The following is a 27,536-nucleotide window of genomic DNA, read 5'->3' as shown; positions in this document are numbered from 1 at the left end:
GCCCCACCTCCATCACTAAGAAACCAGAGGGCCAGGGTCTTACCTCTCCATTCAGAAAACAGTAGAGCACAGCCACCACAAAGCCCTAGGGAGAAAGAGCAAACAATATGAGGATGCCAGCAAGGGACCTTCCACGCAGGGGGTGGATGGTGGCAGGGGCAAGGAGGGACACCAAGAAGCAGAAAAATGCAATGACCTGCATGGAGGGCACCTGCTCAAGAAACTGGGCTAAGATGCCACAAGTGGTGACACCCATGAAGACAAGTGGCTGGTGAGAGAGTCCCCTCCCACTGACACCCCTGGCTTTGCATCTCATGTTCCCTTGGTGAAATCCTTCCCATTCCCAAGGGCCAGCTCTATCCTACTTTCTATAAGAAGCCTTCTCTGAACGCCCCAGAATGTTCTCCGGGCTCCTCAACCAGCCTGCAGTCCCCCTGAGGGCAGCAGCCTCCAGGCCAGAACAGATCTGTGTCTTTATGCCCTTCACCTCCCCACTCTGCCTTCCCTGGGCCAGACACTCTGGCACACAGCACACGCAGAACACCCCATGAATGAGCACTCGGCACAGAGTAGGTGTGTGGCTGTTCTACACACATTCTTCATATGTATTCTTTGCATTTAGAATTCTTGTGCTGAGACAGGAATCCAGAGCTCTGACTCCCAGGCGGGGGATTTGTCTATAAAACTCCCAGCCTCGTCAGGCTAAGAACCTGAACAGGTAAAATGGCCTTGAATTAAATCACAGGGGAGGAGAGACTCAAGTCAGATACACAGAGTAACGTTCTGACCACCAAGGTCAAATACTCATCTAAACAGTTGGGTTAGGGAGAGGTGCTCCATCCTGGGGACACTCAAGGGAGCCACCCGCCTTCATTGACCCACTGGTGCTCCCATCTCTTCACTTACTCATCATGCATCCTCGTACCAATTCACCAGCTCCTTCACTCACTCGTTTACAACCCCATCTGCTTACTCCTTCATGCACGGAGTCACTCATCCACCCACTCTCTCATTGCCTGGATCCCTTATTTATGTATCCGTTTGCTCATCCAGCCGTTCAGCTCATTCAGCTCTCTGTGGCCAGGTCCTGGGTTGGGACCCCAACTTGGGTAAGACAGAGCTCCAGCTTTCACGGGGCACATGGTCTACAGGCTGAAGTCAGGGAGTAGACACAGAGGTCTCTTGGGGGGTACTCGGCCCTCATCCAGGGCCGATGGTAAGGGATGGGGAGCTGCACCCAAGGGAGGCCTGGCTCAGGACACTGGATGCAGCAAAGGAAGATATCAGTGTCTTCTCACAGGGGTCCAGAGTGGAGAAGGCAGCAAGGGCTCTCCCAGCGCCCCACAATTCTAGTACACTTATTTCAGAGACAGAATCATGGAGACCAGCTCTGGGTTAAAGAAGTTTCTAGAACCACCAGCAGGTTAGGGGCCAGGGCCCTGGCTCCCTGTGAGTTTTGCCCTCTGCACGTGCCAGGCCTACCTGGAAGGAGCCCAGCCCCAGCTCAAACACGAGTCTCTCCCTCTTGCTGACATTCTCTGGGGAGAAGGCGAACACCGTGTAGTGGATTCCAAACAGCGGGATGAGTAGCAGGGTGGACCGGGCTAGCCGTCTGTCAGGAGAAAGCAAGACATCTGCTCCAGGGGCTGCCAGGCTTCATGCCAGAGCCATGGAGGGCAGAGAGCCCCAGTCCCACCCCCCTTTCTCTCCCCCTAAGCTGGGGCCCCTGTTCATGGACCCCCTCAGGACCCTCTCCCGAGGTGTGGGACCTGGGAGAGACAGTGGACGACAGAGCCCAGGCTTCCAGAACTCCCTGGGAGGTTCTGGGGGGACATCCCCCAGTCTGCAGGGTGCCTATCCCTCTAGGCCACGTCGGTATCATGTAGAACCACTGAACACGAACATGTGAGTATGTGACGTACAGAGACCCCTCGTGGGAGGTGCAAAGCCCTTGGGGAAAACGAAGTCAGAGAAAAACACAGGGATGGGATTAGGAAGGCTTGAGCGACGTGAGGGGTCCTCAAGCAACGTAAATATTCTCCTGCCCTGGAAGGAAGCTCCATGTGCCTGAAAAGAGCAGCCCCTAAGAGGCACAGAGAGAGTCGGCTCTTCTGAGTCTGGGGCTAGCCCAGGACACTCACGGAGAGTGGTGGGGAGGTGCTGACAACAGGGAGGCGGGGTGGGGGGCACAGTGGGTGGGCCACAGAGAGAGAGACTTGGGAGGGATCCTAGGAAGGACTTACTGACTCTGGGCATAAACGATCACCACCCAAGCACGAGGAACCTGCCACCCAGGAAACTGAGTCAAAGGGAGAGAAGGCTATCTGCTTGGGGGTGGGGCAGGCAGGGGAGAGAGGGCCAAAGGGACCTCTGCACCTCCTGAGGCCAGCTCTTCTGGGGTTCCTCTGCCTGCAACTGGCTCCGAGGCCCAGTAGGGTGGGGCTCTGTTCTGAGGGGCCAGGGACACAGAAGCCATGCTAAGACATTAAGAGTATGCACAGTGCATGCACTTGGGGGTCCTGCTCTGTTGGGAGGGGTGCACCCAGAGGGTCTCCAAGAGTGGGACCCCCTCTCTGCCCACCCCAGTACAATGGTCCCTTCTGGGTCTCCTCAAACAGCCAGCCCTGCCCTGCAGGTGAAGCCTGCCCCCTGGGCCCTCTGAATGGGGGCATGAGCGGAAGGGTCAGCCTCACCCTCTCCCGGCAAAGCTTGGTCCACGGGGTGGACAGCTGGGAGTGGGGGCACCATTTGACTTGGGGCATTTACACTGTGTGCCCCCTCCTCTTCCCCACCCCAGTCTTTCTGGGAGAAAATGTTCTGTTGAATGTGGGGGCTCCAGATTTCAGAAGAAGCCAAATCCAGAGTCTGAGTGAGGCCCTTGGCTTCCCAGAGTCTCCTGAGAGGGAAGGAAGGAGGGAGGGGAAGGGGAAGAAAGAAGAGCACCAGGAGACAGAGAGGAAGGTACAGGCGTAGCCTGGGGACACCTTAGGTGGACCAAGACTCAGGTGGACCAATGAAGAAGTCGCTCGACTGCTGGGTGCCCACCCCTTCTCCATCCTGTTCACAGGCAGCCCGTTCTGCAGAACCTGGGATCCCTAGACCAGAGCCGGTGCCAACAGGATCTGAGCCAGTCCCCACTCTGAGCCCAGGTGCAGTCCTGGAGTGGCCTGTCCTCTCTCAGACCATGGCTCCCTGGAGGCAGGCGTGGTACCTCACTGAGCTGCTATCTTCCGTGGCCTGCACGTGCCAGGCACGGCGCTTACGTTCAGAAAATCCCTGTCCATGAAAGAATAAACGGGCCAAGCAGGGCTGGTATGAAAGCCTCAGAGTCTGAAAATGGAACATGACCTGGGAGCTCGGTTCCTGCTCATCTCGGGCACCCAGGGCCTGGCCCAGAGGGCAGCAGGGAGTGTTGGCTGAAGAATGGAAATCCAAAAAGAAGAGGGAAGTAGGCTGGAAGTGCAGGCACGTGGACATCTTGGGGGGGTCCCTCTGTGACCCTGCCTAAAGCAGTTACCTTGCCAGAGCAGCTTAACTGGAGGGGCTCAGGAGGGAAGGTGGCCCTGGGACACGCCTGTGGCCCCTGCCCTCCTCCCGCCTTGCCTCCTCTCCCACAAATGGCCCGTTTCCAGGGACTCGCCCCTGCAGTTTGAAAAGTGCCCTGGAGACCAAAGGCCAAATCTCTCCAGCTTTCGTGGTGGCAGTGGATGTGACGAGTTCAGTGTGTGTGAGACAGCAACCTTTCAGGCTTGGGCTCAGGCCCTTCCGGGCCCCAGGTGGATGTGACAAATGGCAGCGGAGGCGTCCCACAGTCCAGTCCCAGGGCAACACCTTCCCCCCCTGGAGATGCTGTGACAGTCTAGAACAGTCAGGACTTTTGCCAGGGACCCAGCTCATCCCAGTGACCCCATTGGTAGACAGGGCAGTGGGGGCAGATGAGGAGGTCACTAGGGCCCAGAGTTCTGGGACCTCTATCCTTCAGAGCTGACCAGTGGCCTTGGAAGGGGGACATGCAGCATGAGCCTCAAGAGCCCTCTTTGAGGACAATCACAAAATCACCATGTGATCTGATTAACCCAGAGAGACAATGACCCAGGGCCTTGGCCTCTGTCACCCTGCCCTGAGGAGGTATCAATGGGCAGAAGAGCTCTAAAAATGCCAAGAAGAACTTCCAACAGTCAGAGCTGCCCAATGAGTGGGCTCCCCCACTTAAAGGGATGTCCAGATTGAGGCAGATGCCCTGGTCAGAGATGCCCTGGGGCTAGTGACAGCACTCCCTGGGTTCAAATCCTCACCCCGCTAATTGTGTGACCTTGAGTGAGTCACTTCACCTCTCTGTACTTCAGTTTTCTCATCTGTAAAATGGGGATAATACAAGTACCCACCTCACCAGGATGTTGTGGGGATTAAGCCACACGGCACGTGAAGTGTGAGTGAGGTTCAGTGGGGTGAGGGTCCTGTCCCACGCAGGGAGACAGCATACAGAAACTCAAGCTCTAAGGCTCTTAGAAATAATTTGACAATTGCAGAGACCGAAGCCCAGAGAAGAAGGGGATGTAGGGAAGGGACAGGCTTCAGAGCTGCTGACTCCTCAGCACCTGCCAAGCCTCAGCTGCTCCCACCAAGGCCGCAGCTCCCTCCCCGCCACCTCCCCTCCCGCCCTATGAGCACGAGGTTGCAGAGAACTCACAAGACACCGGACTCAACATGCAACAGCCGGGAAAGGGCTCGGGGCTGGAGGCACAGCCTGCTCTCCGCTCTCCTCCAGCCCGGTGGACGCAAGCTCCAGGCGGCAGCCACGGCATGCGTCCCCCTCCCCTCCAGGACGCCCAGCCACAGCCACGCCACGCACACTTACAGAGTAATGGTGGACAGTTCTGACATCTTGCAAGAGTGCTGCTGAGCCCGCTGTGGCTTGCAGTAGCATTTCTGCACGCAGCTGCTGGGTGTGACAAGATCAGCACTTCTGTCAGCTGGGGGCGTTGGGCAACGAAGAAACTGAGGTGGGACTTAGAGCAAAATGGCTCGCGGGAGGGGGGCAGGCAGAGGGTCCAAGGGTGGAGACAGGGTGGGCAGTGACATGGAGGAGAATGAGGAAGCCAAGGGCCAAGACGCAGTCAACTCTGGACATAGAACTGCACACCCACATGTGTGCACGTGTGTGCTTGGACATAGATGCACACACGAGCACTCACACTGGGACCACTGACAGGTGGCAGGGTTCGAGGAAATGCATGTGTCGGAAGGTGAGGCCAGAAGCTGTCTCCAGAATCAGCTCCAGGCTCAGAGCATGGCCTGGCGGGAGGTCACTCAGTGAGATGAGCAGCTGGAAACTCACACCACGGACCTCAAGCTGCCTAGCCCAGGCAGACCAAGCCTGAAATCAGGCCAGTCTGGGTTTGGCTGTAAGACAGACTTGAGTCCACTGATCTTCCCCGTCTACACCTCTCACTCTCCTGTCTGTTTCTTCCTCTCTGTCTCCTAGGCACCTCCGTGTGGACACACAGGGGGAGAAGAGATAGGATGGACGGAGCAGATTGTTACTTAGTCTAGATCTGTGCTTTCCAACATGGCAGCCACTACCCACCTGCAGCTATATGGATTACAATTAAGTCAAATTAAAAATCCGCTTCCTCAGTTGCCCTTAGCCACATTGCATGGGCTCAACAGCCACATGCAGCTAGTGGTTCCCATATTGAACAGCACAGATCTAGGACACTGCCATCCCTGCTGAGAGTTCTATTGCACAGCGCTGGCCTAGACTGCTTCATGAATGTTCAATGGGCAGGGGCTGAAGGCTGAGAGGGGCACCTATGGGGCACTGCCCCACTGCCTGCAGAAACAGGTCATCTGAAGGAGGCATCCACAGTGGGCCCAGGGAGCCAGCCTAGCCCTCCATGCCACTGGGTGGGACACAGAGCTTCCATCTCCTCAGAGAGGTCTCAGGCTGCCTTTCTATCTCTTCTAGCCCTTCCCGGTCCTGCTTATGCTTGGGTTGGCACAAGCTGTACACTTCTTTTCCTTCCATGACAAACATGGAAAAGATGGATTAAGAGCTGTGTCATCTCATCAGACTGTATAAGAGTTGCCTACTTCACAAACCCCCCTCAGCACTGCGTGGCGCTGAGCTCCTGGTACCCGCCAACGAACCCATCAACCTGAGGGGGATCTGATGCAAAGGAGAACAGATACACAGATACGCACCAAGAGACTAGACCTTGGGCATTCATGGATTCGTTATTTGTGATCCCAACCCTTTGAGAGCAAGTCTGAAGGTCCTTGACATGTGGTGATGTGTCATTTTGCTGAGCTACCGTTTTAATCACACACTTCAAAGACAGGGCCAGTCAAGGTCTACCCAGCATCTGTGCCTCAGTCAGGTTTGTGGTTCTCATTTAATAAACAGCATCTTTCAATTCATACTGCAGTGTGAGGCGAGTGCTACTGGCCCACTTTACAGATGAAGGATGTGAGGTAAGTTATGATGCTCTGCTGCCCATAGTCGGGTCCCCAGACCAGCAAGGGTCAGCACCACCTGAGAGCTTCTTAGAAATGCAGAATCTCAGGTGCCAGCCCAGACCTGCTGGCTCAGAATCTGCATTTTAACAAGATCCCTAAGTGATCTGGATGCAAATCAAAGCTCAAGAAGCACTTGTGAGGAAGTCCCGTACTTAAGAAGTTTCTTCATGTGTCCTCAATGAACGTCAAAGGTCTGTCTCATGTACATACAAAGAGACAGACGGACACATATAAGCATGTTTTTCTCAGTAATGAAAAGAGCTTAATTGGGTATTCAGAAATGGAAGCCATTCTAGTCTTCAAATTTCTTCTCTCCCTTGCCCAGATTGAAAGGCTGGCTACTTTCCCTACAGCCAACGGCCTAATTCCTCATTCTTGACTTGATTAAACCACAGAAATCAGGGTCCAGGAGCCCAAGAGCTTGAACATCAGATGTCACCTCGGATATGCCAGGCTTAATTCCTCATCCCAAATTCTAAAGCTTCAGCTGTTCTCTGGGACCTCTCCTCCTTGAACTCCCAAATTGTCCCTGCATGTCCTGGGCCCTGGAGACAGTCAATACAGACTCCTCCCATTTCTTTCAAAGTATGTTAAAGGCCATTTAGTGGCAAGTTAGCTAGAAAATCAGGCTCCTGGTAAAGATGTGTGCCTCTGATGAGGCGGGGGGCGGGGTGGGGGCAGACAAGAAACAGGGCACCCAGTGCCTGGGAGGGCCCCCCTACCCCCAAACATTCAATGATTCTGTGCAAAAGGAACACAGCAAGAGGCGGGTAGAAAAGCCAGAGACAAGCATGAGAAAGAAAGCCATGTCGGCATCTCTGAAAAGTCACCACAATTAGTGAAAAGGGGAAAAGGAATTCAATCAAGAGGAAGAGATAATAAGAAATTCAGCCAAGGGTGTTGGGTAGGGGCTGCTTGGAGAGCAGTGTCAGCCTGCATCAGAAGACTGGAGACACCCACAGCAGGTGCAGGGCCCATGACAGCACCCGGAAGTCAGGGAGCCCTGGCTCCCAGGCTTGGTTCTGCCAAGGCTTGACACCTGACAGGATGCCAGACACAGACCCCTGTGGGGGGCCCTTGTGGTAGCAGCCCTATTTCCCCCTGATCCCTAGTGAGCAGCATAGCCTTGGACACACAGCAGGCCCAAAGAACGTTGTGGACTGAGCTGCACATTCTCCATAGGGTCCCTCTGATGCTAAGATGCTGTGCATCCCCAGACCCTAGCCCAGTCCCCAGGGAAGCGCTCCACACCACACTGGTACCCTAGTCAGAAGCCCAGCTTAGCATATCTTGGAGCTTCTCTGCCCACCCCCTCCTTTCCCGCCACTGAGGATGAGCAAGCCCTCTGCCACCTGCCCAGCCTGGAGGGTCGGGGCACCTGGGTGCAAGGCTTTTTTAGCCACAGACTTGCTGGGTGATCTTAGGTGGCATCGTTTCCTTCTCTGGGCCTCAGTTTCTCCATCTGCAAAACCAGGGTACCCATTCCCTGCTGCCCATCCCTAACGGGAGTTGTGAGGATGGGGCACTCCTAGACAGGGAAGCAGGTGTTCTGGAAGTGGAAGATGGAGCCCCATGTGAACTGGAAGCCTTAGGCTGTGGCTGAGTCCCAGGACTGAAAGGTTCCTGGCTGCTTCTCTGCCTAGCCACGGAAGAGCCTGTCTTTGGAGGTGAACGTTGTCCTTCTGATACTGGGCACGTCACAGCCCTGCTGAGGTACCTAGGGCACCACAGTGTCTGTTCTCTTCTCCTTCCTTTACCCTGAGGGGCTGTGGAGACCTGCTCTGTGGCATCCCTGAGGGCGACAAAGATTGGGTTTTCCTCCCCGACCCCAGACCCAAAACGCAGCTTCCGATGCCCACCTTGCAGTGAGGAGCCCACTGGGAATAAAGCCAGCTCCCGGCAGGGCCAGGCCTGCGATGCTGCCAACACAGCGTCAGCCCGGAAACCTCACCCTCCCCTTTCTGAGCCAGCTGGCTTCTCAAGGAGGAAAACTCTGGACCCAGGAAAAGGCAGGTTAACCCTGACCCCAGAATCGAGCTGAGCCCTAACCCATGGCCCAGACAAGTCGAGCCAGAGCAACGTGGAGCCCTGACCCAGGCCCACATTCCATGCCTGGCCACTGCTCAAGACCCCAGCCACTCATTCTGCCAGACGCACCAGGTGAGAAGGCGTGGGTGGCTCAGCGCCACTGCCCCCTGCAGGGGCCCAGCCCCCACCAGGCCTTTCTGAGGCTGGGTCAGGGGCGCCGACTACGGAGGACAAACCCTTAGCATCTGAGCAGCTGGAACCAACCTACAGGAAAGGGAGTGAATGATGGTCTGAGGGCACAGGCAGGGGGTCCTCTTGGGCTTTCTTGGGGACTCCCAGTCTTAAATTTGTTCTGGAAACAGAGGAAAAAACCAGAAAGCTGTTGTGGGCAGATCTGAAGGGGCTTCTCAGCCTAACACATAACTCTGGTGGCCCAAGGGTACTTGGGCACAGCTCTGGAATCCCCCTCTCCCACCACACCCTGCCCTTTCCAATCCCCCCACAGGCTCCCCTCCCCCATAGCAGACCCCTCCCAGCTCAGAGCACTCCCCGTGGGGCCGTTTTACACAAGGCTAGAACCCACTGGGGCCTCATCTTCCAGGAAGCCTTGTTTATGTACTTGTTTAACACCATCTTCTCCCTGCAAATTCCTTGCAGACAAGAATGATGGTGTAGTGGAGCTTGGAGTCAAGGGCCGGCCTGCCTGCCTGCAGCGACGGCTTCACTCTCTCCTACTGGATTCATTTCACTTCCCTGATAACTAGCTCCCTCAGCTGTGAAATGGGGATTATATTTAACAGTCGGTTACCTATCCCACAGATTCGCTGGGTGTCTGAGCATCCACTGTTCAGGGACTGAGGTGCAAATGTTTCTCAATGCTCTGCAGTTCTTAGCAGCATTGTCACTTGGACTATCTATCCCTCACGTCTGCCAACAGGTTCTCCTTGACCCCAGAAACACTCAAACACGTTGCTGAATTTAATGGGATTAAGCGGATCCCTTGTCCTGCGTCAGCCCTCCCACCTGGCTGGCAGACCACATCCATCTGAACTTTTAATCTTTGCGGCTTGAGACTAGCATGGCTTTAGCTTTCTCTAACAAAAAAGGATTTGCTGATATTACAGGGGGATTTTTTACACAGTAAAAGCAAACCAACTAGCTGGTTCTTTCAATGTTTGTACTTAAGTGTATAAACCATGTACTAATTACAAATGGTTCTTATCTATTTATGAGGAAGGCCTGACAGGACCCTACAGCTCTCAGGCTTCAAGGGATAACTTGAAAACCCTGGCCCCACACTTCCCTCCCACCAGACCCAGGGTTGGGGCGGGGGGCGGTCCTTGCTGCCTGGGGTAAGATGTTTGGGCTGGTAAAGCGTGTTCAGCGGTTAGTAGCGTGTCCTTATTTAGGCTGCCCTGAGCCCCTGTGTGCGTCCCTGCACATGCAGAGTGAGGGGAAGCCAGGAGAGCACCCCCAGAGAAGCCAGGAGAAGAAACAGATCCAGCAGGAAGCAGGGCGCGGGACCCAGGCTGCTAGAGCTCCAAGTAGAGACGAGGCAGACTTAGGTACCCACCACTCAGAAGTCCCAGGCAACTGAGAGTGGAGGAGCCAATCCACTCCCTAGCAGAAGAAACTGGGGCCAGACACAGGGACACAGCTCCTGACCCTGGACAGGACAGTGAGGGGAGCAGCAGTGCCCTGTTTTGTGAGTCCTTGAGACGAAGGCAGGGATGATGTCTCTAGGGCAGTTAGTTGGTTGCAGAGAATGGGCCCCACCGGCCCCCCAGTGCAGGGCCTCAGAGACTATGACTCACATGGATGAACAACTTTCGACTACATAACATAACATACATGTAAACAGAAGTTGGTAAAAACTTGCAAGAACATGGGGAAAAAAGACAATAAATGGACAGGAAAAAGGGAGGGGATGGGGGGTCTTTTCCAATGTAATGACATCATCCTACATGCAGGGAAGACAAGGCTGACCATGCCAGGCCCTGGGCCGACCCCCCACCCCTGGGGAAGGTGTTCCACAAGGCAGGGGCCCAGGCTGGAAGACAGACCAGGGGCAAGCTCTGTTCCCCGGGGAAGCCCCAAGGAGCCTGAGGGAAGGATCTGGGACTGGTCTCTGAGCAGTTCCTGCCTCTGCCTGTCTCCAGGAGAATGGCTGGATAGAGGGAATCCTCTGCTGGGGTCTCTGCTGAGCCACTTGTCCACTGGGCAGACAATCAAGGTTCTGAGCCCCAGACTGGGGTCTCTGATGAAGGCAGGACCAAGCACCCACTGAGGCCATGAGAACACCTCAGCTCCCTTCTAACCTGCTCTCTTCTCAACCTGAGGAAGCAACACATATGGGTTCTACCTTGCCCACAGATGGACCCCAGAGACTGTCCTCAGATTCTCTATGCTCATCTTACCCCTCCAGCCAACCAGAGGGGACCAACCTTCCTCCTCAGCATCAGAAGTGTCCCCACATCCTACACATCCAGCTGGTCATGCTCCTGATCACGAGGTAAGAAGGGTGAAGTGCAAGCTACTTGGTCTGACTCAGAATGGATCGAGGGCTGGGAGAGGGCTGGGACAGAGCAAGCAGGGGTGAGCTGTTAGGGATGTGACTGCAAAAACTCTCATAGGAAACAAACCAAATGGCTACAGAAGTGGACAAAACCCTACACTCAATGGTAAGAGGTTGCCCACAAACCCATCAACCAAAACCATATCAGACGGTCCTCTGCTCAGGGAGGAGGGAGTTGCACAAGGAGGACCAGATTCAGAAGTAGAGCTGCCCTGAGGGGAGGTGAGGAAGGAAAAGAATCCTCACTTCCAACACCCAGACTGGCAAGAACGTCCACCTCACTCGCTAGTGGGGGCTGAGCAAACTGTACACGCTGGGCTGAGAGTGGGGATCACAAGCTTCCCATGGAACTAAGATCCCCAAGGGAAATCCAACTTCTAAACCACCCTAGGAGATCTGGCGTTTTCCATCTTGATTTTCCTAGTGTGACAAGGGATCTACCAGTCTCTTCCTCTCTCTTTTTCCCTGCGATGTAATCAGCATGTGAATTAGGAACTCCTAGGTTGGCTGAAGGATGGGAGGGCAACTATATTTTAAAGGCACTTTAATCAGAAGGAAATCTTGCAAATGCCCACGCTAGGTGACCCTATGAGCAAAGTCCAGGCCTTCTCCTGCCCGTGACCTTAGTACAGGGCCCACATAGCTGTTAGGAGTGACTGTGGCATTCACACAGTGGTACTTACAAGTAGATGCTGGACTCATTGCCTCCCATGTCTGGAGACTGAAGTTTCTGCACAAGGATGACGATGATGCCGATGAAGAGCACAAAGTTAACCTGAGGAACAAAGAAATAGTGGATGGAAACGATTCTGGGCAAAGACTTTCCATACCCCTGCCTCTGCCTAGGCTGTTATTCCCCCAACAGGGCCTTCCCACCTCCAGTCAAGATCCATCTAGACTTATAATCCAAGATGGCAGCATGGGAACACTCGTTATCTCCCAGCCTCCTACGATATCATTGAAATGACAAGAGAAATAGAAGAGAAAGAATTCCATAGGAGTATTGAGAAACAGGATAGAGAGTTACAAGTGAGCCAGAAAAGTGAGTAATTTCTGGAAGAGAAAGGGCAAACAGGATCAGGATGATGGAAAAGCTATAATGCCAAACAGAGAAGAGGCTACCGCAGAGGTGAGAGCTGTCCTCTGGAGAAACTCCAAGTTCAGAGGCACTGAATGTGGAGAACCGGAAAGGACAACCATGAGCATTATTAATTACAGGACAGCTGGGAACAGCAAGAGCAGCATTTACCCTCAGAGGAAGATCAGGGACAAAAGCTCTCTAAGCCAAGTGGGAAGCTGTGTGTATGGTGAGAAAGGAGGCGGGAGGGGAGCAGATACACAGAAACGAGGCACAACGAGAGGACCACACAGGAACATCTTCCCGACGGAGAGGAGGCAGTGCCCAGGGAAAGAAATGTAGAGCCTAACACTAACTTATTAAAAATAATAAATACTGAAAACAAAATAGCTAAGAACTCAAATTGAAAGCCAGGGAAAGAGCACCACAAACTTGACTTATATGAGAAGGAAATTAATAAAGATAAAAATTCATTATAAAGAAACAGGGAAAAAAGTAGACTTGATCAATAAAAATAAATTTCAATTTTGGTTTCGTTTAGTTGTTTGTTTTCACAGATCAATGAAAGTGATGCAGTATGCCCCCGAAGGCAGGGGCCCAGTGGTCGTGTCCTCTATTACCTGCCCATTGTCTAACTGGTACCTGGAACTTAGCACAGGAAACAGTGCTAAGTGCATGTGTTAGTCCACCCAAAAGGAGAAAATGCAAGTAAGCAAATTTAGGGATGAGACAGAGGACAAGACAACAGATATATACAATATTTTAAGTCAACGGAGAAAATCAAACAAAATGGGAAAATATAAATTAACAAAATCAAATCTGAAAAGATGTAGAAAATCTGAGTAAAGCAATGACCCCAGAAGAAATTCAAAAAGTAATCAAAGATATGTGCAATAAAAGGCACCAGGGCCAGATAATTTTATAGGCCAGTTTCATAACACCTTAAGGGAAATGTAATTTACTTACTGCAGTCACGCATCGCTTAACAGCAGGGCTATGTTCGGAGAAATGTGTCATTAGGCGATTTCACTACTGCGGGAACATCACAGAACGCACTCACACAAACCTAGATGTCATGGCCTACTACACCCCTAGGCTATACACTACTAATCTTACGGGACTACCGTCATATACATGATCCGCCGTTGACTGAAACGTCATTATACAGCACATGACTGTACTTAGTTGTTTAAAAGCAAATAAAAAGAAAGGCTCCCAAATTCCCTATGAGGCTAACAAAATCCTGCTACAAAACCCAGATAAGGACAGAAAGCACACACAGCCACACAGCCACACACACACACACACACACACACAGGCACACACCTAAAACCAGAGAACTTACAAAGAGCAATGCAAAAATTATAAATAAAATATTAACAAATAGAATTTAGCAGTGTAATAAAAAAACGAACAGATCATAGCCATAAAGATTACGCCAGGAATGCAAAAAGAATCAACTAATACTCGTTACATTAATAGATTAAAACAATAAGCTACCATTATCCCGCATAAGACGGGCGAATAGTTCAGTAATCAAAACAAAGATGAAATTTAAAAACAAATCAGCCAAGACACAAGATAGGAGCACTCCTGTAGGCTGCTCATGGAGGGCAATTTGATATCCATGAAAATGTTAAATGTACACATGCTTTGTCCCAGAAATTCCACTCCCAGAGATTTATTCTCAAGACATATTCACACATGCTCAAAGGCAGGCACAAACACATCCATTGAAGCATTGTTCATAACGAAGAAAAACTGGAATACTATAATCGTCCATTACTAAGGGAACAATGGCTTCAAGAAATGTCTCCAAAACACATTTGACAAAATTCGACACCTATTCCTGACTTTAAAAAAATACACACTGAAACAAGCCAGGAAGAGGAACTTTCCTAAGTCACTGAAGGGGAATGTCCCAAATCTATAGCAAACATCATCCTAACAAAACCAAGGAATAAATGGTATAAATACCGGAAAGGAAGAGTATAAACTATTTTCATTCATAGACTGTGTAATTTTCTACCTAGAAAATCCACAAGAAACAACTGAAAAGGGATGAGAACTAATAAGAGAGTTTAGAAAGGTAACCAAGAAAAGAAAAAATAAATAAAAACTAATAGCTTCCCTCTGCACCAGTCGTAACCCACTAGAAAATAAATGAAAGAATGATTCCAGACACAATAAAAGCACAGACCAAAAAACACCTCAGAGGTAAATTCAACAGGACAACTGAAAAACTGCACAAGATGACACACTGAGAAACTGAATAAATGGAGAATCATGCCATGTTCTTGGAGAAGAAGACTCAATGTTTTAAGAAAATTATCTTCCAAATTAGTTTATAAATCCAATGCAATTCCTATAAAAATCTCAACCAGACTTTTTTTGCAACTTGACAAGGGTATTTGAAAATCCACCTGAAAAAGTAAATGTGCAAGAAAATTTTGACAAAAAAAAAGAATAAAGAAGAGGAAATTAGCATACCAGCTATCAAAACATGCTACCAGGTTACAGTAACTAGCACAATGGGGAGTTCGCCATGGGAACAGCCAATAGATTAGTAACATAAAATAGAAAGTCTGGCGCCAAACACAAGAAGATGACATTTAGCGTTTATGATAAAACAACATTTCAACATAATGGAGAAAATATGATCTATTCAATAAAAAAACCCTCAGAGGGTGGAATGTCTCTCCACTGAAAAAAATTAAATTAGACAAAATTAAGTATCATTTCATATCAGACAAAGAAATAAAATTTCAGCTGGATTAAAGATGTGCATGTAATAACCCAATCCACAAAAACGTTATAAAACAAGTAAGAAGAATATTTTTAGATCTCAGGTTGGGAAAGGCCTCTATGAACAGAAAACAAGGCTCTGAATTAGTAAAGAGAAAGCCCAATGGTTTGACTATGTAAGAGTTACACTGTCTTGGAAAAACACTTACAATATGTATTCCAGATACAGTGTTAACTATCTTTCAAAGAGTAAGAAAGACGACAACTGGGCTAGAAAAATGAGCTAAAGAAATAAATGGGTAATAACCAGAATAAAAACAAATTGTCAATAAACATTTGGGAAAAAAATCCTCTGCAGCACTACCAATACAGAGAAATGCACAGTAAGACACTGAGCTGCCATTATCCCCCACAAGACTGTGCAAAAGTTTAAATGACTGATATTATAAATTCAGACAATGATACGGGGTACCCATTTTGGCCCAGGAATTCCACTTTAAGGGATTTAGTCTAAAGAAATATTCACATGGCCTCAAAATTATGCACAGAATTGTTCCTAGGAGCGTCTTTTGTAATGAGGAAAAATGGAATAATGTAAATGTCCAATAATATTGAGATAGCTAAATGATGTGTACATCCATGTTGCAGAATATAATGCAGCCATGAAAAAGAAGGAGGTTGGGCATGTGTGGTGACCTCTTTATCTCCCCTCCTGTCATGCCTTTCTGCCCAGACCCCTGTCTCTTCCCCACTCCTTGTCCCAAGGACACTCACCATTATGGAGCCAACCACAGGGCCTTTGATCACCCACCACAGAGCTGTGTTGTCATTCATGTCCCAGCAGCTGAAAGACAGAGAAAGAACACAGATTATGTGCTGGGGCCGGGGATGCCTGCAGGACACTCCCCTGGCTCTGTGGGTGGTGCTTTCTTCCCCTGCAGCTCCCTGAGGAGGGCTGGCTGGGAGGAGAGCTCCTGGGCAGGCTGCAGACCTGAACCCAGCCTGGTTCTTCAAATGCCTTGCTCCCCTTCAAGGCAGGGGTTGGAACCCAAGCGTAAAGGTTGCCAATGGGCTCCTGGGCAAGGGCCACATTTCCCCTTCAGACCTAGGGCTCTTGGGGGTGCCGCCTCACCCTCAACATTCTTCCTCCCCTCCCTAAAAGGAAAACAGACACTGGAGCAGAGTAGGGCTCCAAACTCGTGCACATTCTCTCACTGGGTTCCGGCTGAGAGGTGACTATGCGGGTCCACCTGCAGTGGTGCCCAGGGTTCGGGGTGCAGGCTGGGCCCGGCGTTGGATGGTGTGTCTGGAGCAGTTAACATGAAGTCAGGGCAGCCACTGAGAACTCATCTGTGGGAACCTACCTGGGGCTCTGGCCCCGGCCCTCGGGCATGTACTCACCCGGTGTCATCGAAGTAGAGCCTGAGCACAGCCCACACCGACACACACACGGTCGGGGTTCCTGAGAAGAGCAAGGAAAAGAGCACTCTGATAACAGGAAAGCCAACAGGCCCAGGGTCCCCCTCAAAATTGGGCCTCCCAGGGGCCATCATTCACCCTCAGATGTGGGGGTTCTGAGCCACGGGGCATGTCTCCCTCTCAGACCCTAAGTGCTTCTCACATCCAGGCCTCCTGGGGGTCCACATCTCCCCCAGACCCGGGCTATCTCTCCTCTCAGAAGGACTCCTAAGCATGTCCTGTCTCAGTCGGTGGGCTTCCTATGAGCAGGAAGAGCAAGAAAGGGTCCAAGAAACAGAGCATGCCGCCAGCTGGGCCAGCAGAGCACCTCCCTCCTCTCACCTGACACTCCCTGACAGCAGAACCCAGGACACACCTGGCCATGAGGCCTGAGCCTGTCCTGGCCACAGCCGGTCACCTACCCCAGCCAATAATGGTGTACCAGTAGAAGTATCGCCTCTCGGGGAAGAAGGTCTCCACCAGCAGGGTGAAGAGGTACAGGCCCTCGATGAACAGCCAGAAGTAGTTGGACACCACGCAGTAGTGGAAGAAAACCATGACAGCCTTGCATTCCACCTGCAGGGAGAGCCGTGAGGGCAGGAACGTGAGCCCCCCTCCCCTCCCTGGCCCCGCGCCGAGCCCTGAAAATCCAGCCCAGCAGGACCAGGGAGAGTCCTGAGGTTCCCTTGAGCTCCAGCGTGCTCAGGCTCCAACACCCCACGGGTCTGAAAGACTCAGCATTCGTGGATTTGAAGAGTTTAAAATTGCAGCATCCTAGGGTTCCAAGTTGAAGCCACCGGTGGAGGCAACTCTGCACCCGTCAGAAAAGGAAAGGGTGGGGGTGTGAGCATAGAGCCCCCCATCCCCAAGCTCAGCCTCCCCCACTTTACTGCCCCTTCCCCAGCCCCCACAGGCAAGCTAAGTCCCCACTGGAGGATCCTCGGTAAAATGAGGGTTTTACACATCACAAGGGTGGAGGATACCTGTGGCCCCCCAGAATCTCATAGAGACCCCGCTAAGTGTGCGCTCCCAGATCAAGGCCCCGTGCTCTGGACTGCCTGCTCTTTCCATCTTACCCCATCAGTGCCTATCTTCTCTACTTACCTCCAAAAGTATGAGGATTGGGGGGTGGTCTAGAAAGAACACCAGCCAATCGGCCCCTCGGCTCTGTCCCGGGCAAGTTAAATGATGAGGGGCCAGGCAGGCCCTCTCTCTGAGCCTAGTTTCCCCCGCAGTTAAGTGGACTTGGCACTGCCACCTGACCTTCCTCATCTGCTCTGCCAAGTACACACACTGGCCAAGGGACGGGGGTGTCTCACTGGCTACCAGCAACCTCATGGTCACTCCTAGATTTGTGTGTTCCCTGGGGACAACGCGTTAACCTGCAGGAAAACACGCGGACAGCGGGGCGTCGCAGGGCGCGCGAAAGCTGGCAGGGCTCGGCTCACTCACGGTGGAGATGAAGCAGTGGTTGCTGTCCTGCTCCGCGTAGAGGATCCAGTCTTTGATGAAGACGGAGATGGCCCTCAGCATGAACGACACGAACAGGTTCATGTGGATGAAGTTGCGGGTGCAGTGCAGCTTCCTACACCAGGGGGCCAGCGCAGGAAGAGGCCTTGAAGCCACGAACCCCACGGCACTCCAGCCCTCCACTCCAGGCTCTGCTTGGGGCCAACCCCACGCCTCTGTCTCACAGAGGTCCCCCACCTAGATCACTCCCTTCTTCCAACCTCTCTAAATCCTCACTCCCTTCCAGGCCCCTGTTGCCTGGCCCCACCATGCATGTGGCCAGACTTTTCCCTCCTGTGACCTCTCTCTATCTCAACCAGGAAGATAAAAGTGAGGAATACAGGTCTCTGCCTTGCTATAATATGGCCCCGGACAAGCCAGGTGCCCTCTCTGGGGTCAAGTTTCCCATTTGTTACCCTACGAGTGGGGGAAATGCCTTCTAAGGGAGCTCCTGGGCTGGCACCCAGGGGAAGGCGTTGGGGTGGGAGGGAGGGAGCAAGGGCTCTGAGCTGGGATGGGCTGCGCTCACTTGGACACTGATTGGGGTCTCACCGGAAGCGACACAGGATGACCATGGCGGTGGTGAGGGTGACGAGGGACGTGCTGTAGCCAACTGTGTACAAGGCCTTCACCGACAGGTAGTAATAATCCTAGAGCAGGGCGCAGACATGCAGGGCTCCATATGGGGGCTGGGGCAGCCCCCCTTGAAAGCGTCCCAGGCCAGGGCCTGCCCACCTCTGGGCCCAACACCCAGCTCCTCCTTCTCTTCTCCTCCTACGGACCTCACCTCCTCCACTCCCCCATCAGTTCCTCCACCACTCCGACCCGCCAACCTCCCCATCCCCCACTGAGTACTCCCCTCTGCACAGTGTCCCGCTCTGCAGATGCTCAGTGAATGCTTATTAAAGGCAGGAGCACTGACCAATCAGAGCAGTCACCAGCCTTGGCCTGGAGAAGGGTCCAGGAGGCCCCCGCTGAGCCCAGCATTCACCCTTCAGGTGCTAGGCCATAGGAAGGCTAGGTGTCCTACAAGAGCAGCCAGGGAAGTTGGGGACACTGGTGGGGGATGGAGGAGCTCAAGAAGCAAACCCCTGCTTCTCAGCCCAGAATGAGTCAACGAAAGTCTTGCTCTCCGTGTATCTGGCGTGGGTATATAGCAGGTACTCATGAATGCTGCCTAGAGACCTGAGTGTCCCGTAGTCCCATCAGGAGTCAAGGCCCCTGATGGGAACACCCTTCCACCCACCTCCTCAGGCCCACCCTCACCACCTTCAGGTGGGGGGCAGACACTCACCTGGTCCCCAGCCTCAGATTCATATTCATCAAACCCACAGGCATCAAAATAATGAGGGAAGGGCTCCGACCACCCATCCTCCGTGCAGTTCCGGCTCACGACCCTCGTGTCTGCAGCAGAAGGAGAACTCGGTGAGGCACAGAAATGATTTAAGAGGACTCTGAAATCTGTACTCAAAAATTACTTCCTAAGTAGGAATTCCTGAAAACCCATATGCCCACCTGGGAAGCGTGGCAACCAAGGGTTCATGAAGTCCTTCACTGTCTGAGGGAAAAGAGTGACTGTTGGTGACCTCCAGCTCAGTCTTTACAAACGACACGGTGGGGGTGGGGGACAAGGCACAGGCTGACCCCTTGACAAGGGGTGAGGGGTGAGCCGGGCTGGATCCAGCCTCCTTCCTCCTGGAGCTGACAAACGCTCGCCAGAGAAAGGCCCCCGCCCCAAGCCCAGGCCCGAGGTTAGCAGTTGTCAAACTTCAGCGAGTAGAACGATGACCTGGGGTCACAATGCAGATTCCAGCACGGCCCACCCACTCAGGGATTCTGGTCCAGGAATCACCTCAGGTGACTGTGGGGCAGGAGTTCCCATCACACCTGGAGAAGCTCAGCTCTGCGTGATGCTTTCACTGGGAGCTCCGGGGCCCCCAGCAGCTGTAATATCCGGCACCAAGGGGACACATGGCTTGCTTAACTAACAAGGACCAGATCTCCATGAACCTAGCACCAGATCTTATTAAGATATACATTTAGGTTTCTTTAAAATAACTTTTGCCTTTCCAGGTTTCAAGTGCTGCTTCCTGTCACTAATGTACTTTAATTTTCTTTTGATCAACTTTAAAGGCCATTTTGTGGGGCACTGGAGGGGGTGGGAGTCATTTGCTGGCTGCAGAACGGAGTCTGCACCACGCCTGGGGCTGCTTTAGCGTTTAAAGATTGCTCGTTTCATCCTCCCCTCTCCTGATTGTCTGTAAGGGTGAACTGGGATGTCCAGGCATAGGAAGAAGGCAAGAAGCCCGCTCCACCTCCAGGCCAGCATCTGAGTGTGGCCTCAGACTGCCCTCTGCTCCAAAACCGGCTTCCTGGGAATTTACCTGGTGTCTTAGCACACATGGGGATGCTTCTTCCTTTCACAGAATTCAGGGGCCAGGAAATTGTGGACAAGAGGCATCTGCACAAATGGGGCTCCAGTACCCATGTCGCTAGAAGAATCCCCACTCTGTGACCAGGCCACCTCTGGGGAGCTCAGGAAGGAGGCAAAGGCAGAGGCCAAGACAGGAGACCCCTCTACTTTTCCAACCTCACATCCTTGCCAGTTGAGTTGGAAGATATAAGACCAGTGTTTTTTAGCCAAGAGAGTCAGAAACCTCTTCCTGGGGCTTTGGAAGCTGCAGAGGGGGTGACCCTGCTATGAAGAGAGCTCTGACCAGAGCCAGGACATGGGTCTCCATCACTTCTCGGATTCTGAGTTCTATGACACAGGACAAGGAGGACCTCTGGAAGGCCCAGGGAGAGGAGTTACTTGTGCCCCACAGTTTGAAGCCAAACCGTTCCTTCTTCCAGCAAACCCATCTCAGGCTGCTACTGGCAACTTCCTTCCAAGTGCCTCTGAACACTTCTGTCAGCAAGTCTGCACGTCCTAGGGGATCGTGGCCTTGGACAAGCCTCTTCCCTCCCCAGGCCTCATCTCCTCTCGGCTTTGCCCACATCAGGGTGGTGAAAAGAGGGAAGGGAGGCTGCTTTAAAAAACATTTTAAACTGTTCTAGAGGTAGAAGCCATTTCCTTTCTTTTATTTTCCTTCCTTTTCTTTTTCTTTTTCTAATACAGTGTGGGCTCAGAGAAATATAAACCTTTTTGTTCAGAACTATTCCATGAATTTGCCACTCTATTGTGCACATACAAATCTCCGGAAGATGAGGGCTCTTCAGATTGTCAAAACCCCGCAGTGACTGCGCCCACTTCACTCGGCTGTTTTTGCCCCAGTGATTTCCTAGGAGCACAGAATCTTAGGGTAGCGGTTCTCAAAGTGGGCGCCTGCCCCCAGACCAGCCCATCAGCATCACCTGGGAGACTGGCTAGAAATGCACACTCTCAGGCCCCTCCCCAATCCTACTAAATCAGAGGCTCTAGCAGTGGGGCCCAGAAATCCAAGTTTTAAGAAGCCCCCTGGGTGAGTGATCACAAAGTCTGAGAACCACTGCACTACAACACAGAAGTTCAAATCTATCACGGCCATCTAATCCAGTTCTTTACTTGGGCTCCACGATGGGGCTTAGAGATCTGTGCTCCCCTGAAATTGCACGCACAATGTTCTGTCTGTGCCCTTGGGTAAAACTTTCTATGGAGAAAATCTGCAGCTGTATCAGAGAAGGAAAGCAACTTGCCAGAGATCACACAGCCACAGAGAGGCATAGCCCATCCTGGAAAGGGGGGGGTCTCCAGGCTCACACTTCAGCCAATGCCCTCCCTCCAGCCCGCCCATGGCCAACCTCAACTTATCCCCTTACCTGAGAGATCCAAGGAGTTAGTGTCAGTGAAATCAAAGTCGCCTGCAAAACACAGACGTGGGCATGAGTCAGAACGCTCGGGCATCGGCTTGCACCCGTCCACGGCTTACTCTCCACCATGGAAGGCCAAGGTGGCCCCTGCTCTGAAAGAGGGGCTGGGGTCCCGGCCAAGAGGCAGCATCACACACAGGAGCCGCACACCTTTCTGACACACCGCCCCTTCTGGCGCCAATCTCCCTTGAATTCCTGTGATGCTAAGGACAGCCCATGACTCAGTTCTCCTCGTTAGACCACCGGAAGTGGAAAGGGGACATTGAAAGAACGATGGGAGGGCCTCGGGAGTGGGAGAGGAATGGAAAAGGATGACGGGGCCTTTTCAAGAAAAGGGGAAGGAGGGGGCGGCCTGGTGGCTTAGTGGTCAAGTTAGTGCACTCCGCTTCAGCAGCCCGGGGTTTGCAGGTTCGGATCCCGGGCTTGGACCTACGCACTGCACATCAAGCCATGCTGTGGAGTGTCCCATATACAAAATAAAGGAAGACTGGCACAGATGTTAGCTCAGCAACAATCCTCCTCAAGTAAAAAGAGGAAGACTGGCAACAGATGTTAGCTCAGGGACAATCTTCCTTATGGAAAAAAAAAAAGGGGGGGGCAAGGAACAGCAACATGGGTTCCGGGCTTGTGTTTCCTCTTTGGTGCTCAACCCTCCACCTCAGCCCCGAAACTGCTCTCATCAAAGGGAAACCAGAACTCCAAAGACTTCATCCTCAGACATCTTTCTTTCTCTCCTGACTTTATTCTCACCTCTACCCTTTTCTTATGCCCAATCCCCTGCTAGCAATGAACTGCCACTTCCTCTCTACTTCTCAAAATCCTATTTCCAAGGTCTAACTGACATGCCACTGCCTCCAGGAAGCCTCCCCTGACCTCTTCATTATTCTGCCTGCATTATGCATAGTTAGGTCTCCTCTGCTCCTGAGCTTGCTGTAGATCCCAACTTCATGGCCACTGGGGATGTCAGTGTCTGTGCGGGCTCACACACACATTCAGGCCTGCAGGTCTGTACACGCATGAGCCTATGCCCATGGGTGGGCTTGTTTTCCAACCCTCCATGGGTGAGTCTTGTCCTCTCAAACAAGCTCATGAGCACCCTGAGGCCAAGGGCTGTGTCTTCCATCTTCCTGTATCCTCCCTACCTCTGGGAGAACCAAGAGTGGGGTGGGGGGGAGAGGGAAGAACCTGGTCCCTCTCATTCTACTCCCACCCGTTCCCAGAGTCAGAGCATGGATGCCCCTGGAGGGTCAGATGAGGAGCAGCCTGTGTTCTCCAAGGTTCCTCTTACCAATGGTTTCCGTCTCCCAGACTGAAACAGACAAAGAGAGAGAGAATGCAGGGGTGAGCCAGGGAGCTGAAGGGGGTCTGCACTCAGGGGCCCCGCTGACGATGCCCTCCCCTCTCCTCCCCACTCCCCAACTCTGCAAAGGCTCCACTAGGGGCCCAGAGGCATGAGGATTGCAAGCTGGGGACTGGCCAGACAGTGAAGGCTTCTACCTCCCAGAACAGGACACAGTTAAACAGAAGGAGCAGCGGCACCTAAGAGGAGGAGAGATCAGTGCTCCTGTATCTCCAATAACCCGCAAAGCATCCACTGTCACAGTGAACACCAGCTTCAGCCAGGGGGCCAAGAAATGAAAGGACAAATGCCGTTCTCAGCTTTCTAAGTAAGGAAAGTCTCACTAATCCAGCTTTGCGAACAGAGCTGCTAAAAGGCCCTGCCTTAATGAGCCATTAAGAACCAGGTGTAAATAACATGCTCATTGTGCAACTGCCAGAGGAGGGAGAGAGGCTGAAGGCAAGTTCATCTTAAGAAAATCTTATTTTACTGCTGATTCATTTTGCCTTTTTTTGTTATTGAAAAGAAGCTGTCTTGCCACGGTACTGACCCAGAGTAGATGTTCAATAAACGCTAAATGAATGACTGAATGGAAGGAGAATGTGAATGGAGGAAGTGATTAAATTGGCTTCTATGGAAGTGAATGAGAGATTGGGCTGAGTCACCAGGCTGCCACTGAGCCTGACGTCCCACCATTCACACTGTGCCTCTCACTTCAGGACTTCCCTCGTAGGTCTCCTCTTTCAAAATTCACTTCCTGTCCTGCTCTGGGTCCCACTCAATCCCCAAGTCCGGGCCAGCAGGAGGTCTGGAGGTGGGAGGTGTGGTTAAGAGGCCCCAGAAGGGGAAGAGGGGAGGCGAGGTGGGGTACATCATAGCTAAACCCTGCTTTCTCTGGTCTTGGGATGGGGGCCAGAGACAGGGGCCTGGCACCCCAACAGACACCCACCATCTCCCTCTGCCACCTCCTGCATCACCTTCCCCTCCAGGCAGAGCCAAGGCTGGTGGAGTTCCAGGTGTGAAAGAGAATTTGCCTTCCACCCCTCACAGACAGGACAGAGGAGGGCAGCAGGCAGGACTCCACAGTGGAGCGGAGCATAGAGCGTGGAAACTCTCTACTTCTAGAAAGACATCAGCTGAAGCCTTAGGCAAGTGCAGGAGGAAGCTGAGGCCCAGTTGGCAAGGGACCTGTGCATGGCCACACATGTGACTTAGACCCCTCTGACCCCCTCAGGAGCCCTGCCCTCCACCCTCCTTGAACCAAGGTCCCACCCAAGCAGCTCTGAAGTGGGGAACATCTGCCTGCAGGGCGCCCCGTGTCCTTGGTGCCGATCCCCAGGAAGGCCTGGGGCCCGAGTGAGGGGAGAAGGAGGGACCAAGGATGGCCTGAAGAGGCCCCAGGGGAAACCCACCTTGGTCTGGATTGAAGATTCGGAAGAGTTCAGCAGGGCAGCTGACGAAGACCATCTCACCCACGTGGGCAGGCTTCCAACAGGTGATGTTGTCCCACATCCCGGGGCAGCCTGCGCAGAAGAGAACCCTGCTGAGAGGGGGCATAGCCCTCACACACTCACCTGCAGGCACCGCCATATGCATACACACATCCGTGAGCATGCCCATCACACGCTCAAGAGCCACGCCCTTGCAGGAGGAGGGAGGCGTTTAAGGGGAGAGAAGGTGAGGCCTACTGTTTGAGGCAGGACTCAGCCTTGTCTTGGGAAGATCCTCAAAGAGAAGACATTTCAGGAGCTTCTGGGGTGAGGAGGGAGCCCTCATCTGATTTTACATCAGCCCACAGCCCTATGGTCCAGGCAGGATTGTGGGGAAGGAAGCAGCAGGCCCAGCCACAGCCCAGGGCAGGACTCCTAAGAATGAGATGCTGGGAGTCTCTGTGGCCCTCCCCGCACATCACCCTGCAGCAACTCCTCCGCATCCTTAGGCTCCGCCATCCCTGTGCGGTCCAGCTTCTCTGTGGTCCTCCTCTATGGGCCCTCTCTCTCCCTAGGTGGAGGAATAGCAGGAACTGACTAGCCTGAGGGAGCAGCTCCACAGCCACACCTGCCTCTGGGGATGGTATGGAGCTAGGACTTGAAGGAGGAGCACACACTGGCCAGATGGGGAAAAGGGGAAAGCCATCCAGGCAGAGGCCTGCGCAGCCGAGGCCCTGAACTGTGAAAGGACCCGGAGCACAAGGAGACAGGAGGCAAGGACCACTTTGGTGGCCACATTGTGAGAAGTCACAGGCCCTGATCAGGTGAATGCCAAAGGACAGAGAGGGAGCAAGGACAAAGTGAGAAGTATTTAGGAAGTATCAAGACTGGTGACAGTGGATGAGAGCCGTGAGGAGGAGGAAGATGTCAAGCCTGACGACCAGGTTTTCAGATCTGAGGGCTCAGTGCACCCTCTCACCCCTCTGCCTGCCATGCACTCTCTCCTGGCGGTCCCTGCCAGCCTCTCCATGGAGGTCTCTGCATCCCTCGTGGCCACCTCCTCACCTCCCCTTCATGCTTCACTCCCTTCTCTGATTCTGTCCTTCCTCTCCACTGAAATGCCTCTCTCCTGGGCCCCCAGCGAACTCTCTCTTCGCCCTTACTGACCGGGCCCCACCCTGACTGAAGGCAGGTGCTGGCCCCTTGCCCCACTCACCTTGAATGAAATCACCTGGCTCCTGGACTTAAGGACAGAACCACACAGACAACTCCAATCCCATCTCCTGCACCACCTGCAGGCTGCCTCCCACAGTCAGCTGCCTGCCGCATATCCCGGCCTTGAAGCGCCAAAGATGGTCCAAATGCAGCGTGTCCAAGACTCAACTCAGCATCTCCTGCTGAAACCTGGTTCCTGTCTCAGCCCCAGCTAGAAACCTGGAGTCACCTTGCTTTGCCTCCGTCTCCTCCATCTTTCATATCCAATCGGCCAGCAGGTCCTGCTGGTGTGACCTCCAAATACTGGTGGAATCCACGCCCTGCTGTCCATCCTGCACCCCTACCTAGTTCAGGGCCACCTACCTTGCACTGGGACCATGGTGACAGCCTCTCCAGGGTCCTCTTCACTCAACCCCACACAGCTGTGACCATGCTCTCTTCAAAAGGAAGGTCTGGTAGGGTCGTACAGCCCACCACCCCCAGTGAACACCTTGCAGTGCTCTTGTCACCTCAATTCCTTAAACTCACGCCCATGGGGAGTGGGTGAGGCCACGGGATGAGAGTTTACCCCAGGAAGGGATATGAAGTGAGAAGAGCGTGGAGGAGGGGACCCCGGGGACCCCCATATTTACGGGGAGGGCAGAGGAAGTACATGTTGTGATGCAATCAAGAGAGAGGGGCAAAGGGGTAGGAGGGAGGCAGCAGTGAGTGTGCGACAGCAGAGGGAAGTTTCAGGAGAGGAACCGCGTCCTGCTGAGCCATCTGTTAAGACAGCCTTGGGAGAGGGCTACTCTGCCAGAGAAGAGACAGCCAGCGGGTGACCCATAGGGTCCCAGCGCACGGGCTGCCGTGAGGATTAATGAGTTCATATATGTAAAGCCCTCAGAAAAACGCTGGGCTCACTCAAAGCATGTTTGCTGTTGTTATGAAAATTAATTTCATTATTTCAATTAGGTGTCCCTGGGAATCATTCCCCTGAGAGAGGCCCAGGCAGGGAGATGAACCAGAGCCCCGTGAGGTGAGAAGGAAGGCCAGGGGAGGCCGCTGACAGGTCACAGAGGCAGCCTGCAGGGGGCCTGGGCCAGGCCTCATGAGTTCACAGCCTCCCTGCTGGGGTCCATGACTGACCTGTGGGTGCTGTTTGGACCAGAAGGCACCCATGGCTTCAGGGCACCGAAAATCTTGTCTCTCAGAACTCAGACCTGGCTATTTGGGAATTCACACCCAGTTACATTGGCCTATAGCATCCTGCTCCCAAAATGACCAAGTTTGGGAGCTGGAAGCACCATAGGAAGCTCTGAGGACAACAAATCAAGAAGGCGAGGACACTGGGGGCCACAAGGGAGGAGCCAGGTCCCAGGTCTCACGGCCACAGGCCTGTTATTGATGATCCCTGTCCATCCATCACAGCAGGCCAGGCAGCCAGCATGTGCTGGTTATGACATCATGGCCTTGAAAGAGACCCAACCGCTCATCTTTGGTTGCCGTGGCCTGTGTTGACCGAGGAATGGCCGCAGAGCGTGGCTGTGTGTGGCCCATGCCTGGGGAGCCCCAGCCAACAGATGTTCCCTTAATGTGGAACATTAGGCCCTGGCACAGCCAGCTGCTACTGCCAGCTGACGTTCCTGGGGTCCCAGGGCACTTGAGCTAGAGGGAGCACAGTCACAAGGGCTGAGGGACAGGAGGGACACAGGGCTCAGATGGGACGGCATGAGGGGAGAAGGAGCTCCCAGGGTGGAGGTCAGAGGTGTGGAGGCTGGGCCGGCGAGGCTTCATTCTCTTAACAACTAT

At 53.0% G+C, this 27,536-nt stretch overlaps 1 protein-coding gene across 8 annotated transcripts in view; it reads right to left on the bottom strand.

Moving 5' to 3' along the window:
* ADCYAP1R1 (ADCYAP receptor type I) overlaps positions 1-27,536 on the bottom strand; it is a 59,026-nt gene that overhangs the window by 6,985 nt on the left and 24,505 nt on the right. For 4 of the 8 annotated variants that reach the window (XM_070511478.1, XM_070511467.1, XM_070511474.1 and 1 more), the window contains 14 exons: positions 24,513-24,623; positions 23,050-23,070; positions 21,711-21,752; positions 19,207-19,316; positions 18,465-18,562; positions 17,856-17,988; positions 16,826-16,979; positions 16,347-16,407; positions 15,720-15,789; positions 11,806-11,897; positions 8,816-8,899; positions 4,859-4,939; positions 1,483-1,612; positions 44-85 (listed from right to left, as the gene is read on the bottom strand). In XM_070511478.1, coding sequence (XP_070367579.1) covers positions 44-85; positions 1,483-1,612; positions 4,859-4,939; positions 8,816-8,899; positions 11,806-11,897; positions 15,720-15,789; positions 16,347-16,407; positions 16,826-16,979; positions 17,856-17,988; positions 18,465-18,562; positions 19,207-19,316; positions 21,711-21,752; positions 23,050-23,070; positions 24,513-24,623 — 1,229 coding nt within the window. Of the gene's footprint in view, positions 1-43; positions 86-1,482; positions 1,613-4,858; positions 4,943-8,815; positions 8,900-11,805; positions 11,898-15,719; positions 15,790-16,346; positions 16,408-16,825; positions 16,980-17,855; positions 17,989-18,464; positions 18,563-19,206; positions 19,317-21,710; positions 21,753-23,049; positions 23,071-24,512; positions 24,624-27,536 lie in introns of all 8 variants that reach the window. The other 4 variants (XM_044765237.2, XM_044765243.2, XM_044765231.2 and 1 more) reach the window with 4 other exon arrangements.

This window comes from Equus asinus, chromosome 1 (genome assembly GCF_041296235.1).
Source record: "Equus asinus isolate D_3611 breed Donkey chromosome 1, EquAss-T2T_v2, whole genome shotgun sequence".
NCBI lineage: Eukaryota > Metazoa > Chordata > Mammalia > Perissodactyla > Equidae > Equus > Equus asinus.
Note: the sequence above shows the minus strand (reverse complement) of the source record. Positions and strands in the feature narration are given on the sequence as shown.